A 26,105-nucleotide genomic window follows, 5' to 3' on the forward strand; every position below is an offset into this window, starting at 1 on the left:
TTTCCTAAGAATTGAAATGGAGAGAAGAACTCTCCAAAGACACAACTCTCCAACTCTTATGGGTCTTGCTTCCACATCTTATTAGCCTTGTGCCTTCAGAAAAGTTAATTAGCCTCTAAAACTCTCAGCTCCCTCCTCTAAAAAATAAAGAGTAAAATAATGCTTAGTGCCTGAGTTTGTTATGAGGACTAAAAGATTTGTAAAGCCCTTAGCATAGTATCTGGTATGTGGAAAATGTACAGTAAGTGGTGCCCTCAAAATAATAAGCTGAATCTCAAATGTTAAAACTCTAAACTGACACAAGAATATGGAATAATACAGCAAAGGAACATACAGAGATGACTACATCATAAAGAGAAATGCATGATCAGAGACAAACAGTAAATTACTATCAGTCTATATATTGTGAAAATACGACACAGGTTTTCTAAAGTATGGAAATGATAACCTCATTTCCACTTTAAGGAGGTTTTCTGAGTAGATTTGTCATTTTTACTTTGTTTCAAGAAAACGGAAGGCATATCCAGATCACTCAAGGAGCAGGGGGAGGGTATTTCTGATGCCTAAGAAAGAACCCTGAATGTAGACAGTTTTATGAGTGTTACTCAGAATGGTCTGTAAGGACAGAGTTGTTAACTAAGCTACCATAAAATTCTAGAATTGTGGCCTCTGCCTAGCGGCACACAAGGATGCAAAGCTGACAAATCACGTGTGGCTGCCTGCCGTCCACCTCAGTTAAGAGGCTAATCAGCAGATTGCTGTGTGAGGCAGCTCATACTGTTGCTGCTGCTGCTGCTGCTGTTAACTCCACTTAAAACTGGCTTTGAAGCAAGGTCAAGAGAAATGCTAGATTGCATGTACAATGAGTATCTGAGGACGGCCTTGAATTAAATCATCACACACATCAGCCTCATTTTTTTCTCCAGGGGTCTGGAAGTCTTGCAGAAACATAAATTTCCTGTCCTCTTGTACTTCCCTTCCATCCCCCCTCCAATTCCCACTCCTGCCCAGCCCCACGTGGATTCTTCAGAATTCAGTAAATCATAATCTATTTATTCAGTCCACAGACACAATAGAAGTGTCTGTTGTGTGCCAAGCACAGTAGTAGGTGCTAGAGGTATAAATATGAATCAAAGCAGAGTATCTGCATGTGAGTAGCCCACATCCTGGTTTGGGGAAACAGAAATGGAAACAAATTGTCACACTATAATTTGCTCCCTGCTTTAATAGTTCTCTGACAGCATGAAGGTGTATGTCAAAGCTGTATATTGTCACCCTGCATATTTAACTTAAATGCACAGTACATCATGTGAAATGCTGGGCTAGATGAAGCACAAACTGGAATCAAGATTGCCAAAAGAAATATCAATAATCTCAGGTACGCAGATGACACCACCCTTATGTCAGAAAGCAAAGAAGAACTAAAGAGCTTTTTGATGGAAGTGAAAGAGGAGAGTGAAAAAGCTGGCTTAAAACTCAGCATTCAAAAAACAAAGATCATGGCATCTGGTCCCATCACTTCATGACAAATAAATGGGGAAACAATAGAAACAGTGACAGACTTTATTTTTGGGGGACTGCAGATAGTGATTGCAGCCATGAAATTAAAAGATGCTTGCTCTTTGGAAGAAAAGCTATGACCAACCTAGACAGCATATTAAAAGCAGAAACATTACTTTGCCAACAAAGGTCCATCTAGTCAAAGCTATGGTTTTTCCAGTAGTCATGATGTGAGAGAAAAGCTGAGCACTGAAGAATTGATGCTTTTGAACTGTGGTGTTGGAGAAGACTCTTGAGAGTCCCTTGGACTGCAAGGAGATCCAACCAGTCCATCCTAAAGGAGATCAGTCCTGAATATTCATTGGAAGGACTGATGTTGAGCCTGAAACTCCAATACTTTGGCCACCTGGTGTGAAGAACTGACTCATTGGAAAATACCCTGATGCTGGGAAAGACTGAAGGCAGGAGGAGAAGGGGATGACAGAGGATGAAATGGTTGGATGGCATCACTGACTTGATGGACATGAGTTTGAGTAAGCTCCGGGAGTTGGTGCAGTCCATGGGGTCGCAAAGACTCAGATATGACTGAGCAACTGAAATGAACTGAACTGAACTGACGGCATGAAGGTAGAGTTGGCCATTCTGCTTTGAGAAGGTGGGAAAGCTCCTCAAAGATGGTGATTCTTGATTTGAGTGTTGCGAGATGATCCTGAGTGCTTAAGGGTGAAGCCAGGGAAGATCATTCTAAGTAGAAGAAGCAGTGTGTACACAAGTGCAGATAAGTGTGTGGTTGACATGCAGGCTCTTGGTGGACAGGGGAGGCCGAAAAGGTTAGCTGAAGAGTGACTGTCACAACAGGAACATGTGAATGTGAAATTCAAAGTTAAACCATGTTTTGCTTCAGCTCTGAATTTTTGAATTAGAAGGAATCTTAGGGATTATGTAAATTAACCTCATAGAGGCTCAGGGTACTTAATGACTTAATGGTACTTAATGACACAGTAGGACCAGAAGCAATCTGCTGGGAGGAGAAAATATTTTCCCCTTCCCCTCTTAATTCTTTTGGCTGGTTGAATAATTAAAATGACATAAGACAGACAAACAGCTGAAAAAAATTTAATTACGAATGTACTGTGCTTAGCTGCTCAGTCATGTCTGACTCTTTGCAACCCCATGGACTATAGCCAGGCTCCTCTGTCCATGGGGATTCTCCAGGCAAGAATACTGGAGTGAGTTGCCATTTCCTTCACCAGGGATCTTCCCAACCCAGGAATTGAACCTAGGTCTTCTGCATTGCAGATGGATTCTTTACCATCTGAACCGCAGAGAAGCCCATGATGTACAGGGAATCCAAATAAATACAGGAGATTCCAGAGAGTAAAATGAGGTCATCCTACACCAAGGAGATGAGAGTAGAAGTCTGGGACTTGAAAAATAAGTAAATTCGTAGGAAGAATGAAGAGAGCAGAGGTTTAGTAAATACATATTTGCTGGGACAAACAAACAATGGGACACAGAGGAGAATTTTAACAGGCTTTTCTAGGTTCCTTCCCGTCTACCACACCTAGTTCATATTATACTATAGATCAGCGGTCCCCAAACTTTTTGGCACTGGGGACTGGTTTTGTGCAAGACAACTTTTCCTCGGACTGGGAAAGGGTGGGTGGTTTTGGGATGATTCAAGAGCATTATATTTATTGTGCACTTTAATTTAATGCTGCTGCTGATTTGAAAGGAGGTACTGGTTCTTAGAGGTTGGGGACGCCTGCTATAGATAACTCTGGTGATAGTTCTTTTTTCTGGAATAGGCCTTCTGTCTAAATTCTTTTAGGCAGGTAAAGTGAGAGTTGATAAGAAAAACTTCCCGAGCCTTGCGTTTCTTGCTCATGTCAAGAAACACGTTTTAGGTTTGTCAATTCTGCTTCCTTACCGATCTCTCCCACCCAAGGTCTGCTCCTTTCTCTGAATCCTGCAACCATGACTCCTGGCATCAACCTGAAATACTGGTCCTACAAAGCCTGGAAATTGGGTCTCTCAGAGCTCAACTTGGAAGTCAAAGTATAGAGTTTAGACGTATGTGCCCATTCATTAACTATGCTAATTGACAAATATTTTATATACATTGTTATCACACTTCAAAGACTGTTTAGAGGAGAATATATTGGTTTCCCATTGCTACTGTAACAAAGTACCATAAATTTGGTGGTTTATACATGTTTATGTATCTTCTTACAGTTCTGAAGCCAAAAGTCATAGTCGTTTTCACTGGGCTAAAGTCATGGTGTCAGCAAGGCTGGTTTCTTCCAGAGGCTGCCCACCTTCCTTGGCGATGGCTGCATCACACGGGTCCCCACTGCTGGCACCACAGGGCTGCTTCTCTTTGACCTGCTTGCTGCCTCCTTCTAAGGTCCCTTGTGATTACACGTAGGGTCCACGTGGATAATCCAGGCTGATCTCCCCGTCTTAAGATCCTTAATCACATGTGTAAATCTTTTTGCTACATAAGGTAATATTCACAGGCTCTGGGGCTTACGGCGTGAATATTTTCAGGGGAAGAGAGGATTCTTTAGTGTAACACAGGGAGCCATGTTCTTTGTTCTTGAATTGGAAGCAGTTGACACACAGCTGTTGTTGGCTGGGGACTTGGGAATTTGGGGAGGAGGACTGGACAAGAAACCCTCACTAGTCCTCAATCTCTGAAAAATCAGGTAACCTGAGGTGTTTGTTGGGAAGAAGGCAAGAAATCTTTTCTCTCTCTGCCATAATAAATGTCATCCAAGTTGAATTAACATTGTATTGTTTCTTTGGGCAGCGAACTGAATATAAAAAGAAGTTATATTAATACAACAAGTCAATAGGGAAGTGTCTATTTTAAGGTCCAACCATCATAAGATAAAATGTTTAGTTAGCTAGAGTGAAGAGGATAAATAAGATTTAATGTCTTCAACATTAGCAGTCAGTTTTTGCTGTTTAGAGTTTGAAAAGTATCTGATTCTTTATTCTAAATTCCAATCTTTGGTTTTAACTGTGTAATTCAGCTGCATGGAAACCCAAAATAATGTTAGCAGAAAAGCATGAGAACAAAGAAGGCTGATTTTTTCTCAGGCAGTGTGCCCAGATGAAGACTTCCCTCACATCATATTCTTTCAACCACTTAGGTGTAGGAGGAGTCCTCTCTCATTGGAGATAATCAAAGTGGGTCTTCCCATATTCTTCTGGTTATTTTGTCAGTGGATTCAACCTGACAAGCTAATAACATAAGGATTAAACACTGAAGTGTATAGTCAACATGAGCAGTGTTTTAAGTTAAAACTTATGTTTTAAAAGTTAAATGAAAACTAAAATCAAATAGAAAAGTCTAAAAAAACCCTTGAAGTCTAATAATTTTTCTTAATCACAAAATACATATGTATTGGTTACTTTAAGTTTCCTCTTTCACCGTTGATGGTTTTATATATATATATATATATATATATATATATATAAAGTTTCATGATTGAAAAATAGCCTAACACAGAAGTCAGCAACCTTTTTTGGTAAAAGGTTAGATATTTTAGGCTTTGTGGGTCATGTCTCTGTGGCAACTACCCACTTCCGCCCTTGTATTGCAAAAGTAGTCAGATGATATATAAATGAATTAATATGACTTTATATAAATAAAACTTTTATGGACCCTGAAATTTGATTTTTACAGAATTTTCAGGTATCATAAAGTATTATTTTTTGAATTTCCTCTCAATCATGCATGTAAAACTGTAAAAAAAAAAATCATTCTTAGTTCACAGGCCATATAAAAACTATAAAACTGAAGAAAACTGAAGAAAAGGATGACATTGGACTGGCAGTGATTTCTTAGATATGACATTAAAAGCACAGGTAATAAAAGTAAGAATAGACAAATGGGACTATACCAAACTTAAACTTTTGTGCATCAAGGACACAATTAATAAAGTGAAAAGAACCTATGGAATAGAAGAAAACATTTGCAAATAATATTTCTGATAAGCAGTTAATATCCAGAGTATATAAAGAATTCTACAACTCAACAACAGAAATCACTCAATTTAAAAATGGGCAAAGGAGTTCAAATGGAAATTTCTCCAAGATGGTATATATTAATAAACGGCCAACAAATGTACAAAAAGATGTTCAACATCCCTAATCATCAGAGAAATGCAGATCAAAATCACAACAAAATATCACCTCATACCCTACTATCAATAAAACGTGGCTACTATCAATAAAACAGAAATGACAAGTGATGAAGATATGGAGATATTGAAACACTTGTGTACTATTGGTGGAACTGTAAAATGATGTAGTCACTATGGAAAGTATAAAAAAGTTAATAAACCTCAATTAAATAGAGTTGGGAGACCAGAAGGGGAAGCTGTCACACCGTACGATGATAGCAGAGCCCAATGGAAAGGAGAAAGACTCTTCTTTCCTGGCAAGGATTCAGCCAATGGGAAGTCATGAACTCTTTGTTTCCTGAGCCCTCCCAACTCCCTTTCCTCCTCCATGAAAGGATGCTCCTTCCATTGCTCTCTTGGGACTTGCACATGGCTCACCATGGTTGCAGACCTTGGATTGCAATTCTCTGCTGACCCCAAATAAACCCATCTTTTCTGGAGAAATATCTGACAGTCTTATCTGTAGGGGCAGCCCAAATGTCCATTGATGGATGAATGGATAAATAAAATATGGCAAATACATACAATGGAATACTATTCAGCCTTAAAAAGGAAGAAAACCTTGTCACATGCTATAACATGGCTGAACCTTGAGAAAATCACACTAAGAGAAGACATGGGACTTCCCTGGAGGTCCAGTGTGGAGACTAGCCTTCCAGTGCAGGGGTTGGGGATTCAATACCCACTTGCCTCATGGCCAAAAACCAAAACATAAAACAAGTAATATTGTAACAAATTCAATAAAGACTTAAAAAAAAAAAAAGAAAGCAGTCATAAAGAGACAAATATTGGATAATTCTATTTGTTTATGTGTTGCTGAAGGGAGCATGGATGATTCCATTTGGACGAGGTTTTTGAACAGTCAAATCCACCTAAACAGAAAATAGAATGGTGGTTACCAAGGCCTGGGAGTTGGGAGGGAAAGAGAGTATTGTTTAATGAGTATAGAATCTTAGATTTGCACAATGAAAACATCCTAGAGATCTGTTTGCCATCAATGTGAACATACTTAACGCTACTGAACTGTACCTTTAAGAATTTCCACCTTAACCGTTTTAGTTATGTGTTTTTTACTGCAATACAAGAAATGAAAAAGTATTACTATAATGTAAAATTTGAGGATTTTATATTCTGAGAACTAGTTTGAATCAGAACCAAAACAAACTAGGGGGCAGGTTAGATCTGGTCCTCAGGTCAACTTTGGTTGATCATTGGCTTAATGCAATCCAACTTACCCTGTAATCAGCATGCAGTCTTCACATATTTAACCCGCCCCCCACAATCTTTTTTATTAGAGTCATTGAATGTTACAACTGTAAGTGGCCATAGAGACTTGGTCATTTTGGAGGGTAGGAGTGGGGGCCTGGTGATGTGTATTTTCCAAGGTCAAAGAGGTAGTTAATGGCAGATTTAGATGTTTGCTGCCTCATTGCTCTTTAGAGTTATCTATAACAAAGGTCCATCTAGTCAAGGCTATGGTTTTTCCAGTAATCATGTATGGATGTGAGAGTTGGACTGTGAAGAAAGCTGAGCATCAAAGAATTGATGCTTTTGAACTATGGTGTTGGAGAAGACTCTTGAGAGTCCCTTGGACTGCAAGGAGGTCCAACCAGTCCATTCTGAAGGAGATCAGTCCTGGACGTTCTTTGGAAGGAATGATGCTAAAGCTGAAACTCCAGTACTTTGGCCACCTCATGGGAAGAGTTGACTCATTGGAAAAGACTCTGATGCTGGGAGGGATTGGGGGCAGGAGGAGAAGGGGATGGCAGAGGATGAGATGGCTGGATGGCATCACCGACTCGAAGGACATGAGTTTGAGTGAACTCCGGGAGTTGGTGATGGACCTGGAGGCCTGGTGTGCTGCAATTCATAGGGTTGCAAAGAGTCAGACACGACTGAGCGACTGAACTGAACTGAAGTGATAGATTCTTAATGTTCATGTAAACAACTTCTGATTTAACTGGAGGTGAATGCAGTAGTTAATTCCACAGGTGCTGCTATAAATACACATTAAATTAAACTCCCCTAGTAAGTTACACGACTGAGCGACTTCACTTTCACTTTTCACCTTCATGCATTGGAGAAGGAAATGGCAACCCACTCCAGTGTTCTTGCCTGGAGAATCCCAGGGACGGGGCAGGCCGGTGGGCTGCCGTCTATGGGGTTGCACAGAGTCGGACACGACTGAAGCGACTTAGCTGCAGCAGCAGCATAAGTGACTTAGCAGCAGCAGCAGCAGTAAGTAGTCACGTGGTGCTCTAGTCCTCTGTGCCTTTAGGCTTGGAGTTGGGAAAAGAAAGGACAATACTGATTGCAGAACTCACTTTACAGATGAGCTATTGTGCTAAAATTGGCTTATATGTGGTTTTACAGAAGTTATTTAAGTAGAGCCTAAGATTTTGTGAAGTATTTAAAATAAGCTCATTTAATACTAGTCTCCAGAAATGTTACCTTGGCCCACCTAACTACTTAAGGGATCTGTGTAAATTTGCTCCTCTTCTTTACAGCATTAATTAACATTTAAAAAAGAAGTAATGTTTTTAAAAAATTCAACAGTAAATTTTAAAGATCTTATAGGCTTTATTCAGTGATTCATGAATTTGGCAGCATCCCATCTCATAGATAGAAAGAAGCTCCCAGGCATTGTACAAAATTAAAGAACTTTACAGGCAGAAGGGAGTGGGACCTGGAAGTCATACTAGCAGAAAGTGAATTGGTTGTGACAAGGTCACTTTCCTTTAGGGGATGATGTGGGTCTGGGTGTGTCGTGTCATGACATAGATATATCAGGCTGATTATCTCACTAGTGCTGACCAGGTGATTCCTTGATTGACTGGTTTAAGATTCCAGTTCCAGGAGAGGCTGACATTATAAGTCTCCATTTGGTGATGTGGAGCTAAGCATTAATTGACTCCATTTTAGGCCTGTTGTCTTATTTTTAACAGTGACAACTTAAAAGACAAACCATTATATGCCAAATGCCTGACTTTCTAGGGGTCACCAAAGAGCGAAGGACATAGAAAACCCAATTCAGCAGGTCAGGATCTAAAATTAAACCATGAGTGAAATGCAAGAGGCACAGCATTCATTCTGCTCTGTACTGTGAAGCAGGACAAGGTAGTTTTGCCTGGAATGACAAAAATTGGTATACTAAACAGCTTTTCATTGTCAAGAAAAATTAAGCTTTAGAAGTGTTAGGGGAAGCACACTGACTGAAACCGCCCACCCTGGCCAGGCACCATAGTAACTATTTGCATGACTTGTTTTACAACAGGAGGTCCTGGTAAGGAACAGGGAACTAATAAGCCACCACCAACCAGAAGGGTTCGGTGTCTGACCACCTCCCAAAATCCTTCTGTCTGGCATCCATGTTGGCTGAACAAGGCATGCACCACCAGAAGGACTCTGAGTCAGAATGACTGGCTAAAGACAACCTGGAAATTAATCCCATCACCATAAAACCCGAAAGCAGAGCAGTTCTCCTGGGTTCCCTTACCTTGTTGCTCTCTGCTCGGGTGCCTTCTTCCAATAAAGTTTCTTTGTCAGCACATGTCTCCTCCGACAGTTCTTTTCTGAGTGTTAGACAAGAGCCCGTTCTTGGGGCCCTGGGTGAGGGGGCCCCCCTTTCTACAACAGAAGTTGAGTAGAAATGACAACACAATCCATAAAGTTTACGTGATATTCCAGAGTTTAGAAAGCATAAACATTAATGCAGTGCATGAGCCTAGGCAATATCTTAGTTTAGGGGGAAAAAAGGCTTAAAAGACCTTCTTGGGACAATCACATAACTTGAAAATGGACTGGATGTTAAATACCATCAGGGAATTGTTGTCTTAGATGTGGTACTGGTATTGTGATTTCTGAGGCGAATGTTCTTATTTTTTTAGAAGACACAGGCTGAAGTATTTAGGGGTGATTGATTTTGATACCTGCAATTTATTCAGACAGTATAACAAAAAGGTATCTCTATTTTCTGTATATTTGAACATCATCATAAAGAATTGGGGTGAGGGGAGCAGAGGACATTTTTCAAAAGTTCCTCTGCTAAGGGCACTGTGAGGACCTCCTGAGCTATCAGTAGCTTCAATTTATAGTTTGGTTTTGTAGCGCTGTTTCTTTTCCCTGCTGCAGCGAGGAACACTGTGACCCAGGAACAAGCAGCTCTTAATCACCCTTAAGTCAATAAGATTCAGCTGCAAGCTCCCCGAGGAGGTAAAAGTCCACACCTGATATAATCTGCTTTACATTCCTACGCTATTACACTTGGCACGTTCACCTTCAAATTGCAAAGTAATTTGTTTTGCATTTTCCCGCAGTTGTATCTGCATTCGGAGGCCCAGGCTGAAGGCATTTCTTTCTGGCCCGTGAACACCCAACCACTCATTGTTGAATTCTATTTGCATCTGTCTATACTTTAAAACACTTTAAAAAACAATGAATTGCATCCTGCAACTCAAAAATGAAAACTTGGGGAAAAGCTAAGAATAGTAATCTGGTGGTATTTGGTCATCACCGTAAGTATCTTGCTACCTAAGCTTCCCTGGTGGCTCAGACAAAGCGTCTGCCCGCAATGCGGGAGACCCGGGTTCGATTCCTGGGTCGGGAAGATCCCCTGGAGAAGGAAATGGCAATCCACTCCAGCACTCTTGCCTGGAAAATCCTGGAAAATCCCATGGGGAGGAGCCTGATAGGCTACAGTCAATGGGGTCGCAAAGAGTCGGACACGGGTAAGCGACTTCACTTTCACTTTCACTGGCCTACTAGGATACCGCAGGCTAAGAACCGCCACCACGCTTCCATTTAATTTTAGCAATGGGCGGCTGATCCGGGAGCTGTTCAAGCTATCTGCAAGTTAGCGTCTGGTCTAGGACAAGATAGCCTGCATAGTGTCAGAAGGGCTTGTGCGGAGGGCTAGTGGGGCAAGGACAGGGGCCGGGCCGGGAGGGGCGTAGCGGGCCGCGGCACCTCCTTTACCAACACGGCCTCGCCGGCGGGGTCCGGCCATCTTGGTAAAGGCCAGAGCACCGGCCAGCCCGGGGCTGCCAGGTTCCCTGGCGGGGCTGCCAGATTCGAAGGTCACAATGAGTGAGTGATCTGGCGACGTGGAGCGGAACCTAGCTCGGCCAGGGTCCCGCGCGGCCTCGGGCCGCCGGGTGGGCTGCGGCGCCTGCTCGGCCTGGGATGGTGAGGCGGCGAGCGCTGAGGCGCTGCCTGCAGCTGCTGGCGCCCTTGGCGGAGCCGGCGCGGCGGGGCCGGGGGCGGAGGAACTCGGGCGCCGGCCTCCGTGGCCCCTCCCGCTGCGCTGGGGCGCTGTGGCCAGTAGCCGAGGAGCTGCAGCAGCAAAAGCGGCGGCGCGCGCGCCCGACCGCCCCCCGCGCCTGGTGAGCCCACGCCCCGCGCCTGCCTCCCTCCCCCGCGCTTCGCTCAGTTCCACTGCGCGATTCGGCTGGCTTCCTCTAGGTCTCTGGGAGGAGCGGTCCTCACGCCCCGGCCTGGGGCTGCTTGGCCTCTTCGGCGGAGTAGAGCGGGCTGTGGGTGGATTCCTGCTCCCGAGCCCTGCCTCATTTCGGAGATGCTGCGCTTTTGAATGGTAGGGCTTCGTTTGAATTTGTGCGGAGCCCACATCTCTGCGCTGCGTGTTTTAAGAGCCACATAGTTTTTTTTTTTTTCCCCGCGCTTGGGAGAGTAGCCGTCTCTGGGATTTGTTATATATAGGTCCAAGCTTCTCTGCAGTTCACGAGGTAGCATCTTCACCGACTGGAATATATGTGGGTGTCTTTTGGTGTATGTAAATGAGTGGTTAGACAACTTCCTTAGAACAGTTTATTTCTGCTTCACCTATAGCACTTACTTCTAAAAATTCGTTGCGACAGGTTTCTCCCCATTTATTTTGAAAGTTAACCACGGAAAGGAAACGAAGAGCTAAAGTTTGGAGCAAGGTGCGGCGAGGTGGTAGAAGACGGTGCTTTCTTTTTTTGTTGTTTTTGTTTTTTTGACCGTGCTTTCTTGTTTTCTGTTCGGTGGTTTGTTTCTCAAGTTGAGTGTTACTGCAGGCTTTTCAAAACAGGTATTCAGATAGTTTTTACCCCCTCCTTTGACTAGAACTCGCTATAATCTTGGTAGTTGAGATCAATACGTTTCTACAGGTTTCTCAGTCTAATGCATCATATCTCTGTTGTACCTGGAAAATTCTAGTATGAGAAAAGTTAACCTTTAAAACGTCACTTGATTTTTGGTTTTTCCTTTACTGCAGTTGTTCTGTATATGTTAGAATATGACTCACCTGGTTTACTTTGGCTAATTAACATCAAGTGTTTGCTAGTTGATAATTCTGGTTAATTATTGAGAAAGTGATTCTTGAAATACAGCTCTCTGAAAATTAAGAAATAATTTCCATCTTTGTTAAGAATGAATATCTAGCAGTTCCATTTCTATTTTCGGTTTCATTGGTTTTGATTTAGCCTCAGACATCCATATTGTTTAGGAAGAAGTTATGTAATGTTTAAAAAGAAAGGATTACCAGTTTCCCACAGTAGTCTGATTTTGTTGGAAGAAAATTTCAGTCTGTTAGAGAAGAAATTTAGGTCTTGTTTAAAATTTAAGAGTGCTACTGACTTCAAAATGTTTTAAGTTAAGTGAAAATATAGTCACAATTTTCCGATTTTATTTAATTACATTCTGCAGGTCTTCCTGCTGCAAGAATTTTGTAGTCTCAAAGAGACGATAATACTTAGTGTATTTCTCATACTCTTATTTTCATTCAGCGTCTCACATTTCATATTGCAAACTTTAATTATGAAATTAATTCAGTTATAACTATATGAAGGACATTTTAATACAAGCATTCCTTCGTAGGGTTAGGGTTTTAGTTATACTTTCTATGATAGAGTCATCTTGTATGAAAAGGGTGTTATGTTAATTTTGAGTATTAGTGAACTTGGGAAATTGGGGCGATTTTTAAGAACATTTTTGTCTGTGTTTGAAAAAGTATTGCTTGACTTTAATTTGTTGTTTCATTCTGCTTTTTCTTTGTAGTGGTAGACAGCTGTAATTATAGTGAGTTTTTCCGTTCCATTCTATTCTTTTTTTCTTTGTAAATTAGAATATGCCTGTAAGTGGTTTGTGTTGATCTGGGCATTTTAGATTGAAATGCATACAGGTAAGAAATGTTTTCATGGAAGTATTACTGGGGAAATGAACTGTGCCCATAATTAATGAGCACACAATTTAGGCTGAAGGCCTGAGGTCATGCGTAAAACTGGTATTTAAAGAATTACCCATGTGATTTCCAGTCTAAGTCAAATCGTGTACTATTTTAGATGCTAGAATACTGAAGACTTCTACCTTGCTATATTTATAGTGCTTTCCTTGACTTGTCTTTTGAATTTAATAATCATTAATTGTGTATTTAAATATTTTAATTAACAGACTTTGTGATAGATTATGCATGAACTTATACATCTCAGGGGCAGTATTGTTACATCAGAGATACAGTCTTTGCCAACTCAGTTGTTTAAATAATGTATTGTTGCAGAAACTAGAAATCGAGAAACCAAGCACCATACTCGGAGAGTTGGAGAACTCAGATTTATTACGCTGGTGGGCCCAGAGGAGTTAACACTCCAAGGTCTGAGCCCTGAACAAAGGGGTTACAGAGTTTTTATAGACAGACTATAGTGGGCAACACTAGCTGCTAACAGGCTGGTTTAAACTAAGGGGTTTTGCGCGCGCAGGAACAGCAGTCAAGATGGGGAGGGGATGCCTGACCTTTACATGGACAGGCGTGATTAAGTAGGTTTCCAGGGGCTGTGCAGTTGCAAAGAGCAGAACAAGGGTGAGTGAGATGAGCTCCAGTCCCCACTTTCTGAGACTCTGTGACCTACATGATCCAGACTTTGCAAGGAGCAAGCTGAGTTACAGAGGCAGAAGGAGCAGGAGATTATGTAAAATTTTAACTTTTCCTCTTCATTCTCCCCTCTTGATGCTTCTATCATTCATTGTAGAAAGCATCATCTCATGTTTTGGTAGGACATTCAGAGCTCTCCATTGTTTAGGGGGCTATATTGAGCTATTACCATATGTAAATTTATGGATTCAATCCGAGAAGTTATGATCCTGATAATTGTATTGAGGATACAAGGGCCAAAAAAGAGCACCGCAAAGAGCATAAAGAGAGGACCTGTTAAAGGGAGATGCCACGATCCTCAGCTCCAGATATTGTTTCAGTTATCCCAGGAATTAGCTAGTTTCTCCCTTAGCTGTTAGGCCATGTCTCTGACTATTTCTGATTGGTTACATGCTGCTTTTAGCAGCGTCTTTCATTCAGGAAGAGGCAGATTCCTCCCTTTTTGGCTGTCAGTAGGCCTAGCTCTCTCCTACTTTATAAAACCACCTGAGCCAGGAAGTCTAGTTGGTCCTGTAGTGAAGACAACAGCAATAATACCAATTAGGGTTAGAGGCCAGGTTTGACAGTGAAAATCCATCCATATTTTGATAGCTGGATCCTAAAGCTTCGGCTGTGTGTTGACCAGCCAGCTGCTGGAGTGTGACTGGAGCAAGACTGAAGGATCCTCGGGCTTCTGCCGTGTGTTGACTAGTCAGCTTTTGGAGTGACTAGAGCAGGGCTCAGCGTCCTTCACGGGTAAGGGCTGTTGTCTTTGGAACCGGACCTTGAGGAGGTTTTGGGGGGTCCTGAAACTGCTTTCCAGGTGTCTTCATCACAGGAAGTCACTGCCTTCTTGATTCTGGTGTGGTGGATCCAAGGAATGACACCTATAACTTTAACAGCAGTAGGGGTTGCCAGGACAACCGTGTGAGGGCCTGTCCAAACTGGCTGAAGTGGTTCCTTGATCCAATCTTTAACCCATACCTCATCTCCTGCTGATAGGGATGAACCCAATTGCCTAAAGGAATGGGTGTCCTTTCTAAGGTTTCTCGGGCAATTTGGTGGAAGACTTTTCCCAGGGCCTGGAGGTGTTGGGACATCTCCAGGTCAGCTAGTTGTTGGTGGTCTCCCTCGAGACCATCTCATCCTTGAGCTTTTCTATCACTGGGGGTGGTCTCCCGTATAAGATCTCACAGGGAGAATAGGGCCTCGGGGTGCCTTTACGGAGGGCGGTGAGAGTCCACAGAGTGATAAGGCAGCTTGTTCCAGCACTGTCTGGGTGTTGGCCGGGGGGTATTCTTGTTGTACTACTACTTGGGGAAACAAACCTAACAAGAAAGTTAACGATATATGGCCAAAAGATTAATAGAAGTAGGAAAGCTGCTGAGGGGCTAGCCAGGAGAACCAGGTCCAGACACTGGTTTGTAATATTAGTGTTTGTCTAGGTATGAGAAGATCCAAGAATTTGGACTCATAAAAATCTGTACCTGAAAACATCTGACTATCTGAAAGTCTGTTTTTCTGGGGTTTTCCTGGAGCACAGAGTGCCTTATTTTTTGTCTCCACCCTAAACTCCTTTCAAGGGGGTGTTGAAGGTCAGCATCTTATAGTGGTCATGATTTAATCTTTGTAGAGGCAGTTGGCAAGGGCCAACTTCCAGTCAGCAGCGCCCTTTCATAGCCACATATTTGACCATGTTTTGGGGCATTTCGTGGTCATTGTGTCCTACGGTGCTAGGAAGTCTCATTCCCAGATCTAACAAAGATTCCGTTGACAGGCCACTCAATGTGGTGTCACTAGACCAGGCCTGGTAAGTAGCAAAAGTCTCTGGACCATACCTGTCCTACTAGCCTCTTGGTCCAGGAAAATATTTCCTCTTGTTGCTTCTTCCCATATCTAGTTACATTATTACAATTATTGATCTCATATGGAACTGCATACCAGCATTTTATCACAGGCTCAGTCACACATTTGGTAACATAAGAAATAATCTTCTGAAGCAAGCTACATAGAAAATAATATCAGATCAGATCAGTCGCTCAGTCGTGTCCGCCTCTTTGCGACCCCATGAATTGCAGCACGCCAGGCCTCCCTGTCCATCACCAACTCCCGGAGTTCACTGAGACTCATGTCCATTGAGTCAGTGATGCCATCCAGCCATCTCATCCTCTGTCGTCCCCTTCTCCTCCTGCCCCCAATCCCTCCCAGCATCAGAGTCTTTTCCAATGAGTCAACTCTTCCCATGAGGTGGCCAAAGTACTGGAGTTTCAGCTTTAGCATCATTCCTTCCAAAGAAATCCCAGGGCTGATCTCCTTCAGAATGGACTGGTTGGATCTCCTTGCAGTCCAAGGGACTCTCAAGAGTCTTCTCCAACACCATAGTTCAAAAGCATCAAGTCTTCGGCGCTCAGCCTTCTTCACAGTCCAACTCTCACATCCATACATGACCACAGGAAAAACCATAGCCTTGACTAGACGGACCTTTGTTGGCCAAGTAATGTCTCTGCTTTTGAATATGCTATCTAGGTTGGTCATAACTTTGCTTCCAAGGAGTAAGCGTCTTTTAATTTCATGGCTGCAGTCACCATCTGCAGTGATTTTGGAGCCCAGAAAAATAAAGTCTGACACTGTTTCCACTGTTTCCCCATCTATTTCCAGGAAGTGATGGGACCAGATGCCATGATCTTCGTTTTCTGAATGTTGAGCTTTAAGCCGACTTTTTCACTCTCCACTTTCACTTTCATCAAGAGGCTTTTGAGTTCCTCTTCACTTGCTGCCATAAGGGTGGTGTCATCTGCATATCTGAGGTTATTGATATTTCTCCCGGCAATCTTGATTCCAGCTTGTGTTTCTTCCAGTCCAGCGTTTCTCATGATGTACTCTGCATATAAGTTAAATAAACAGGGTGACAATATACAGCCTTGACGAACTCCTTTTCCTATTTGGAACCAGTCTGTTGTTCCATGTCCGGTTCTAACTGTTGCTTCCTGACCTGCATACAGATTTCTCAAGAGGCAGGTCAGGTGTTCTGGTATTCACATCTCTTTCAGAATTTTCCACAGTTTATTGTGATCCACACAGTCAAAGGCTTTGGCATAGTCGATAAAGCAGAAAGATGTTTTTCTGGAACTCTCTTGCTTTTTCCATGATCTAGCGGATGTTGGCAATTTGATTTCTAGTTCCTCTGCCTTTTCTAAAACCAGCTTGAACATCAGGAAGTTCACGGTTCACATATTGCTGAAGCCTGGCTTGGAGAATTTTGAGCATTACTTTACTAGCGTGTGAGATGAGTGCAATTGTGCAGTAGTTTGAGCATTCTTTGGCATTGCCTTTCTTTGGGATTGGAATGAAAACGGACCTTTTCCAGTCCTGTGGCCACTGCTGAGTTTTCCAAATTTGCTGGCATATTGAGTGCAGCACTTTCACAGCATCATCTTTCAGGATTTGGAATAGCTCAACTGGAATTCCATCACCTCCACTAGCTTTGTTCATAGTGATGCTTTCTAAGGCCCACTTGACTTCACATTCCAGGATGTCTGGCTCTAGGTCAGTGATCACACCATCGTGATTATCTGGGTTGTGAAGATCTTTTTTGTACAGTTCTTCTGTGTATTCTTGCCATCTCTTCCTAATGTCTTCTGCTTCTGTTAGGTCCATACCATTTCTGTCCTTTATCGAGCTCATCTTTGCATGAAGTGTTCCCTTGGTATCTCTGATTTTCTTGAAGAGATCCCTAGTCTTTCCCATTCTGTTGTTTTCCTCTATTTCTTTGCATTGATCGCTGAAGAAGGCTTTCTTATCTCTTCTTGGTATTCTTTGGAACTCTGCATTCGGATGCTTATATCTTTCCTTTTCTCCTTTGCTTTTCGAGTCTCTTCTTCTCACAGCTATTTGTAAGGCCTCCCCAGACAGCCATTTTGCTTTTTTGCATTTCTTTTCTATGGGAATGGTCTTGATCCCTGTCTCCTTTACAATGTCACGAACCTCATTCCATAGTTCATCAGGCACTCCATCTATCAGATCTAGGCCCTTAAATCTACTTCTCACTTCCACTGTATAATCATAAAGGATTTGATTTAGGTCATACCTGTATGGTCTAGTGGTTTTCCCTACTTTCTTCAATTTAAGTCTGAATTTGGCAATAAGGAGTTCATGGTCTGAGCCACAGTCAGCTCCTGGTCTTGTTTTTGCTGACTGTATAGAGCTTCTCCATCTTTGGCTGCAAAGAATATAATCAGTCTGATTTCGGTGTTGACCATCTGGTGATGTCCATGTATAGAGTCTTCTCTTGTGTTGTTGGAAGAGGGTGTTTGTTATGACCAGTGCATTTTCTTGGCAAAACTCTTAGCAGTCTTTGCCCTGCTTCATTCCATATTCCAAGGCCAAATTTGCCTGTTACTCCAGGTGTTTCTTGACTTCCTCCTTTTGCATTCCAGTCCCCTATAATGAAAAGGACATCTTTTTTGGGTGTTAGTTCTAAAAGGTCTTGTAGGTCTTCATAGAACCGTTCAGCTTCTTCAGCGTTACTGGTTGGGGCATAGACTTGGATTACTGTGATATTGAATGGTTTGCTTTGGAAACGAACAGAGATCATTCTGTCGTTTTTGAGATTGCATCTAAGTACTGCATTTCAGACTCTTTTGTTGACCATGATGGCCACTCCATTTCTTCTGAGAGATTCCTGCCCGCAGTAGTAGATATAATGGTCATCTGAGTTAAATTCACCCATTCCAGTCCATTTCAGTTCGCTGATTCCTAGAATGTCGACATTCACTCTTGCCATCTCTTGTTTGACCACTTCCAATTTGCCTTGATTCATGGACCTGACATTCCAGGTTCCTATGCAATATTGCTCTTTACAGCATCGGACCTTGCTTCTGACACCAGTCACATCCACAGCTGGGTATTGTTTTTGCTTTGGCTCCATCCCTTCATTCTTTCTGGAGTTATTTCTCCACTGATCTCCAGTAGCATATTGGGCACCTACCGACCTGGGGAGTTCCTCTTTCAGTATCCTATCATTTTGCCTTTTCATACTGTTCATGAGGTTCTCAAGGCAAGAATACTGAAGTGGTTTGCCATTCCCTTCTCCAGTGGACCACATTCTGCCAAATCTCTCTACCATGACCTGCCCGTCCTGGGTTGCCCCACAGGCATGGCTTAGTTTCATTGAGTTAGACAAGGCTGTGGTCCTAGTGTGATTAGATTGACTAGTTTTCTATGAGTATGGTTTCAGTGTGTTTGCCTTCTGATACCCTCTTGCAACACCTACCGTCTTACTTGGGTTTCTCTTACTTTGGGCGTGGGGTGTCTCTTCCCAGCTGCTCCAGCAGAAAATGATATAGCTAGCAGTTATTAATAAGATTACAAGTAAGAATTTAAGTCAGGAACTTTCACTGGGTATACTCTGGTATACCCCAGGTCATCTGACTCAGTTAAATGATTATAGCCAAGTGTTAATCTCCTGGTTGTACATCATGGAGCATCTGACCTTTATCCAAAGACTGGTTACTGAGATAAGCTTTAGAAACAATCTTAGAGTGTCTTTTTTAATAATGTAATTAAACCTTTTAGCAAATAACAAGGAAATATCTCAGAAGTGAGTCTTAGTAAGCACAGACCTTAATTAACAAAACTAGAATATTCAGTGAAACATAATTTTTTTCTTTTTTGGAGAACTCATTGTGAGGACATTAACACTGTAGCCGGGGAAGGCTTTAACCCATCAGATAAAAATGTCAGGGAGCCAGGAAAAGCCAAGATTTCCCATAGCCCTGGCTCTTTGATTTTCAGCTGTTGTTTATCCATTTTTAATTTCCTGATTTAGGAGCAGACTGTTGCCATGTTTTAAGGACATCAGGATAGCAAAAATCTAACTGTGAGGGCTTATATATTTTTGTTGAAGCAGAATGAGCTTTGTCTCCATGTACCATAACCTTAACTAATGTTTATTTACTTTACCAAAGTAACAGAAAGATTTTAAAAACAAATATAAATCACTTAAAGGCAAAGAAATTAATAATCTGTTATCAAAAGCTGCATTCTAAGAAAACTTTGTTCTCTAAACAGAGAGAAGACCAAATTCCAGTCTGGTACCAGCTTACTGTTAATAACAAAATTGGTTTATCTGCTTAATTTTAGAAAGTCTTTTCCCTAAATCTTGAAGAACTAGCAGTATTTTTCTAAAGGCATGAGAGTAGAACCATAAAAGGGATGTTTAAAATCTGATTCTATTGCAATCGACAAAAGAAGCCTGGTCATAACACTTTAAGATGATAACTAGAATTATAATTGACCATATTTTATCAGGGCATATCAGAGCTATATGAATTTCACGTAATTTTAGGATATCTGTATTAGTAACATCAACCATACAGTATAACCTGAAAAGATTTATCATCCCTTTAACAGTACTTCCCATGTGATTTAACGTGTCCAATCAACCAAGGTAGCTTAAGTCTCAGGGGCCCTCTGAAGCATCCCAAAGTTAGCTAAAAGTCAAGTTATTTAGGAAGTTTTGTCAATAAATGTCAAAAGGATTTATAACAGTCAGGTAGGATCATATAAGTTACTGTGAAATAATAGTTATTTACTGTCACACAGAGTTGGACACGACTGAAGCGACTTAGTAGTAGTAGTAGTTAGCCAAAGTTAACAAAAGATTTCAAAGGTAAATATAGAATGGATCAATTAAGAGGTAAACTTAAATCTATAATTAAAAGCAGTTCAACATCTGAAGAGAGTATGTCCTCTTAACAGAGAGAAAGGCCGAATTTAAGTTTTTGCACCAGCTTGCTTTAAACTCATTTAGGTAAATTTAATTAAATTTATTTTAAACTTAATCCTACCCATGCACAAAACATTTTTTCAGGGTCCACCTTTCACATACCTTTTAACCACTTTCTGTAACAGCCATCTGTAAGTCAGACCTACTTTCTTTTCCCTTTATAAAATGTAATTTTTTTATATCTTCTTTATTAAAAACATACATCCTACTTCTTCCTTATTAGATTAGCAAACAAACATTAATACTAGATATTTAATGTTGAATATTACCCAGTTTATGTGACTCTGAAATTTATTTGGAGTAATTTTTCTTGTATTTAGAATTGTTTGATTTGTAAGTGCTTACTTTTCTTTAGGCCAATTAAATTAGAACTCATTTACAACTTCAACAATATCAGAAAAAAAAAAACAAAAGACATACACTGAGACATAGATAAATCCAGACAGTCAGAGATCTTATAGTTTTCTGTTTGAGATTTAAAATACCTCTTTGACTACCTTTTTTCCTTGCTTGAAGTTCTAATTTGCCAAAGGCTGAGGTCTCAGGCAAAGTTGGCTGTGTATTTCAAGGACATGGAAAGGGTTAACTTTAAGCTTTTCCCTAGGGAAGCCTTTTAACAAGCTAGTTGTTTTTAATTTCAAATGCAAAAAGAATTGGTTTTGCAGTTTCCAAAAAGAAAAATTTCTTTCACTCCATTCAGTCAGCAATCACGCACTCAAAATCATTCAGAAGCTATCACAATACTTCCCTTCTCCCAAGTCCCCAGGTTTCCTTAACTGTTGCTTCCTTCCTGGGAGCTCCAAGGAGATTATCAGTCACAATGCCTCCATTCTCCCAAGTCTCCATTTCTCCCTATCTGATGTTTCCTTCCTGGGAGCTCCAAGGAGGTGATCAGTCTCTTCTTCTACCCGTTGGGGTAGGAACTGACCGGGGACTGGCCCCAGGACCGTACCTGATTCTGTGGCCATTCCTGGTGAGTTGGTGCGTCCCTCCAGTGAGTCCATTTGGGGCTCGGCCATCTGGAGAGTCGGGACACCAGTCTGAAAGAGAACCCGGAATACCATCAGGCGGCATGCCTCCTCATTCGTCTTGGGGTTCCTTCGCTCCAGCCCAGCCAAGCCACCAGTCTGGCGGCTCAAGGGGTCGGCATGGTTGGAATCTTGCTGGGGCCTCCAGAAATGTTGCTGAAACCACCAATCAAGAAACCAAGCACCACACTTAGAGAGTTGGAGAACTCAGGTTTATTACGCTGGTGGGCCCAGAGGAGTTAACTTACAAGCTCTGAGCCCTGAACAAAGGGGTTACTAGCTGCTAACAGGCTGGTTTAAACTAGGGTTTTGTGCTCGCGTGGGACCAGCAGTCAAGATGGAGAGGGGATGCCTGACCTATACACGGACAGGCATGAATAAACAGGTTTGCAGGGGCTGGGCAGTTGCAAAGAGCAGGACAGGGGTGAGTGAGATAAGCTCCAGTTCCTAGTATTGTTAAGTCCCCACTTTCTGAGACTGCGTGACCTACGTGATCCAGACTTTGCAAGGAGCAAGCTGTGTTATAGAGGCAGAAGGAGCAGGAGGTTACCTAAAATTTTAACTTTTCCTCTTCAGTATTATAACTTCATAATTTACAAAAACTCTTTCAAGTAGTTTTTTTAAATATGTTTACATTTAGTTTGGTTTTAGAGACTTACATGAGATTATTAATGCCCTTCCACAGATGAGGGGAACAGGAAACCGAGAACCCGGGAGATTTGAGTGATTTACCCGAGGTTCCTTAGCCTAGTAGCCCTGGCCTTAGGCTCAGTATGTGTATACGCTGCTGCTGCTTATTAGAAAGGGGTACCGGTTGAAGCCAAGGTAAGAGTGGTTTGGATCAGCAAGCTTTGGTCAGCATCACAGCCATAAGTTGTACCCTTAAAATGGTAGTACCGTTGGCTATTGGGGCACAGGGCAGGCATCTAGATGGATCAGCATAAATTCAAAAGTGACTGAAAATCAACTCAGTACAAGCCTGCTACCTGGAACAATTCATCTTTCCCCTCTGAGGCAGCAGATTTTCCTATTTATTTAGTTTGGGGGCCTTCCCAGATTAAGAGACAGTGGCATACTGTTTGAACAATATATGCCTGTGCTCATTTGTAATGTCTCTCAGCTATAAGAATGAAATTGTCAGAATACACACCAAGATTTCTCATTTTTCCGGCACCGCTTATAATGGGGAGATGCTTGTTTTGCTTAAAAAAGACGCTGATGCTGGAAATACTAGACAACAGCAGTAATTAGTTTTGAAAATTGTTTTCTGTATTTTGAAGATCCTTCAGATTACAAAGGTGTTTGTTTTCAAATTACTTTGTTCATTCTTTAGGTTGTTTAGAGAGTTCATGAAAAGTACTGCTGTGTATATTGTGCTGTTGTATGGCTGAAGTAACTAATAACAAAGAGTTTCTGAGCTCAGAGTTCTATTTAAAACTTGAAGCAAGTTTATCTGTTTATGAGTTAAACTATGTGAAATATCTCCCATGAGGTGAAGCAAAATGTGTTACTTATCTCCCCATGCTGACCACAAGCTATGTTGGTTCTAAGTGTTTCTGAGCATAATTCTGATGAGAATATGGCTAATCAGCTGTCCAGCCTCTTTCACCAGCCAACCCTGGACCCTTGGAGTGCTATGTAACTCTCTGGCCTAACTTGTTTCTCCTGTAAAATAAAGAGGTCACAAAGGAATGACTTGGGTCATGGAATGCTCAAGTTACAAAGGACCTAAGTATATGGCTGAGTCCAACCACTTTTACAACCCTGGACCCTTGCAGTGCCATGTAACTCTCTGGCCCAGTTTGTTTCTCCTGTAAAAGAAAGAGGTCACAAAGGGATGACTTGGGTCATGGGGTGTTCAAGTTACAAAGGACCTAAGTATATGGCTGGGCCCAACCTCTTTTAACTTACAGATTTCCTGTTTCTACCCCAGAAAGTTTTAAGCCTCTTATGATACCATGGAACTGAAACATCAAAATTAAACTTTTCCACCATCTCACAGAGATGAGGGTACAGCCCTCCCTGACTTATGATGGGGTTGTTGGTGGTGGTGTAGTCACTAAGTTGTGTCTGACTCTTGTGACTCCATGGACTGTAGCCCATCAGGCTCCATGATGGGGTCACATTCTCATAAACATAAGTTGAAAATACCATCATTTGAAAATCCATTTACTATGCCTGTCAAACATGATAGCTAAGCTTAGCTGTCTTTAAGTGTGCTCTGAACACTTAACATTGGGCTTCCCTGGTGACTCGGATGGTAAAGAATTTGCCTGCAATGCAGGCAGTGTGGGTTTGATCCCTGGGTCAGGAAGATCCTCTGGAGAAGGGAATGTCAACCCACTCCAATATCCTTGAGTGAAGAATTCCATGGACAGAGGAGCCTGATGGGCTACATTCTATTGGGTCACAGAGTTGGACATGACTGAATGACTTTCGAGTACTTACATTAGCCCACAGTTAGACAAAGTCATCTGCCACAAAGCTTATTCTATAATAAAGTGTTGTATATCTTTTATAATTTATTGAATACTAGTGAAAGTGAAAAATAGAATGGTTGTAAAGATATGGGTCATTTACCATGGTAATTGCTAGCCAGCGACCCATTCTCCTTTGGGAACTGTGGCTTGCTGCTGCCTATCAAGGCAAGAGGATCTTTTGGTCCACGTATTACCAGCCCAGGAAAAGATCAAAATTCACCATTCGAAGTAGGATTTCTACTAAATGCATCATAAAATCATAAGTTGGATCATTGTAGGTTGGGCTTCCCTGATGGCTCAGTGGGTAAAGAATCGACCTGTAATGTAGGAGAAACAGGAGATGTGGGTTTGATCTCTGGGTTGGAAAGATCCTCTCGATGAGGGCATGGCAACCCACTCCAGTATTCTTGCCTGGGAAATCCATGGACAGAGGAGCCTGGTGGGCTGCAGTCCATGGGGTTACTAAGAGTCAGGCACGGCTGAGGACACGGCACACACACAAGTCGGGAACCATTTGTACTTTAAAACTGTTGTTTGAATTTTGATTCCTTTTTCATTGTTTCTTCATATAGTGTCTCAGTTTTATACATATATATGAAATGTCTGTTATATATAAATGTATGTGTGGCTGGCAGAGCCCATTTTTGGACTGGGTGAATGGTAATCCTGGTGAACTTGTTGAATATCACCACAGTGAAGAATTTGACATACACTTGTGATGTTCTCAGCAACGTTTTCTTGGTTAAGCATGATTATATTGAGCTTTGTAATTTCTTTTTTGCTTAGCTGCCCAAATATCTTACAATCATACTTTATAATAATGGTGGTGATTTAGTCACTCAGTCGTGTCTGACTCTTTATGACCCCGTAGAGTGTAGCCCTCCAAGCCCCTCTGTCCATGGGATTCCCCAGGCAAGAAATACTGGCGTGGGTTGCCATTTCCTTCTCCAAAGAATCTTCCTGACAGAGGGATCGAGCCCACGTCTCCTGCACTGCAGGCATACTCTTTACTGCTGAGCCACCAGGAAATTACCCTTTTTAATAATGCTCATCTCCAATTTCATATAAACTGTCTACGTTCTAATACATTTTATTGAAGACATAACTATGCATGTATATGGTACCCTGAGGCCACAGAGTGATCAGTCTTCAGATTATCCCAGGACTGATGGAGTTCCCAGGATATAGGACTTCCAGTGCTAAAACTGGGAAAGCCCTGGGGTATTGATCCTCTTACCTGAAAGTGTCTCTTCTTGGGATTTAATTAAAAATTCTTCAAATTGGAAGGATAAAATGCCAAGTAGTTGTATACTGCTGCTGCTGCTAAGTCGCTTCAATCGTGTCCAACTCTGTGCGACCCGATAGACGGCAGCTCACCAGGCTCCCCCGTCCCTGGGATTCTCCAGGCAAGACCACTGCAGTGGGTTGCCATTTCCTTCTCCAATGCATGAAAGTGAAAAGTGAAAGTGAAGTCGCTCAGTCGTGTCCGACTCTAGCGACCCCATGGACTGCACACTACCAGGCTCCTCCGTCCATGGGATTTCTCAGGCAAGAGTACTGGAGTGGGGTGCCATTGCCTTCTCCGAGTTACATACTAGATGAACTCAAAGACATATTTTCAAGGCAAGGCAAATATCTTCAGGGCCTCATATATATTTTCTGTTTATATGACTGAAATATAGGATTAATTTATTCTTTTCCATGTAACTTTAAACAAAAATAATTTAGCAGTTAAATGAAATAGTTACATCATTTAAAATCTCCATGTAAAATTAAAAGGGCAGTTATAAGAGAATTGGTATTTATTGTGTACTAAGTGCTTTTTACTTTGGGGTCTGAGAAACATTGTTGAAAGCAAGAAAGGCTAGCCTTGTTTGTGAGACCATCCTGTTGGCTGTGTGCTACTAACTTTAGAACCTAGATGTCTGTTCAAGACAAAGTTTTTGGGTTTTTCTTTCATATTCAACATGATTTGTGGAAAGAGCATGGATTATGGAGTCTTATCAACTTGGGTTAGATTTCCAGGTCCAACTGTTACCAGCTTTTTGACTTTATGCAAACTATTAAATTCTGTGAACCGCTGGTGTGTCACCTGTGATATGAAGAGAATATCTGTTTGGTGAGAATGTGAGGATAAAACTAGATAATGGACGTGTATAAATTGACACACAGTGCTCAATAAATGACATACTTAGAGCAGTCATTGTGCCTCTCTGTGGACCCATGTTTGGA

General features: G+C 41.7%; 2 protein-coding genes across 4 annotated transcripts in view; one reads left to right on the plus strand and one right to left on the minus strand.

Annotated features, from left to right (window-relative positions):
• Nucleotides 1-6,467: 6,467 nt before the first annotated feature.
• The window catches only part of ARMC10 (armadillo repeat containing 10), a 123,647-nt gene continuing 104,009 nt past the window's right edge, over nucleotides 6,468-26,105 (minus strand). Inside the window, exons 7-9 of one of the 2 annotated variants that reach the window (XM_027539744.1) lie at nucleotides 21,318-21,405; nucleotides 9,190-9,320; nucleotides 6,468-6,565 (exon numbers count right to left, since the gene is read on the minus strand). In XM_027539744.1, the coding sequence (XP_027395545.1) occupies nucleotides 6,500-6,565; nucleotides 9,190-9,320; nucleotides 21,318-21,405 (285 nt within the window). In that variant the 3' untranslated portion in view covers nucleotides 6,468-6,499. Of the gene's footprint in view, nucleotides 6,566-8,763; nucleotides 8,821-9,189; nucleotides 9,321-21,317; nucleotides 21,406-26,105 lie in introns of those variants that run through there. The other variant, XM_027539745.1, reaches the window with a different exon arrangement.
• Nucleotides 11,000-26,105, plus strand: part of NAPEPLD (N-acyl phosphatidylethanolamine phospholipase D) — a 57,837-nt gene continuing 42,731 nt past the window's right edge. The window contains exon 1 of one of the 2 annotated variants that reach the window (XM_027539742.1): nucleotides 11,000-11,074. The gene's annotated coding sequence lies outside the window, so the exon portion shown is untranslated. Of the gene's footprint in view, nucleotides 11,284-26,105 lie in introns of both variants that reach the window. The other variant, XM_027539743.1, reaches the window with a different exon arrangement.

This window comes from Bos indicus x Bos taurus, chromosome 4 (assembly GCF_003369695.1).
Source record: "Bos indicus x Bos taurus breed Angus x Brahman F1 hybrid chromosome 4, Bos_hybrid_MaternalHap_v2.0, whole genome shotgun sequence".
NCBI classification, from domain to species: Eukaryota; Metazoa; Chordata; class Mammalia; order Artiodactyla; family Bovidae; genus Bos; species Bos indicus x Bos taurus.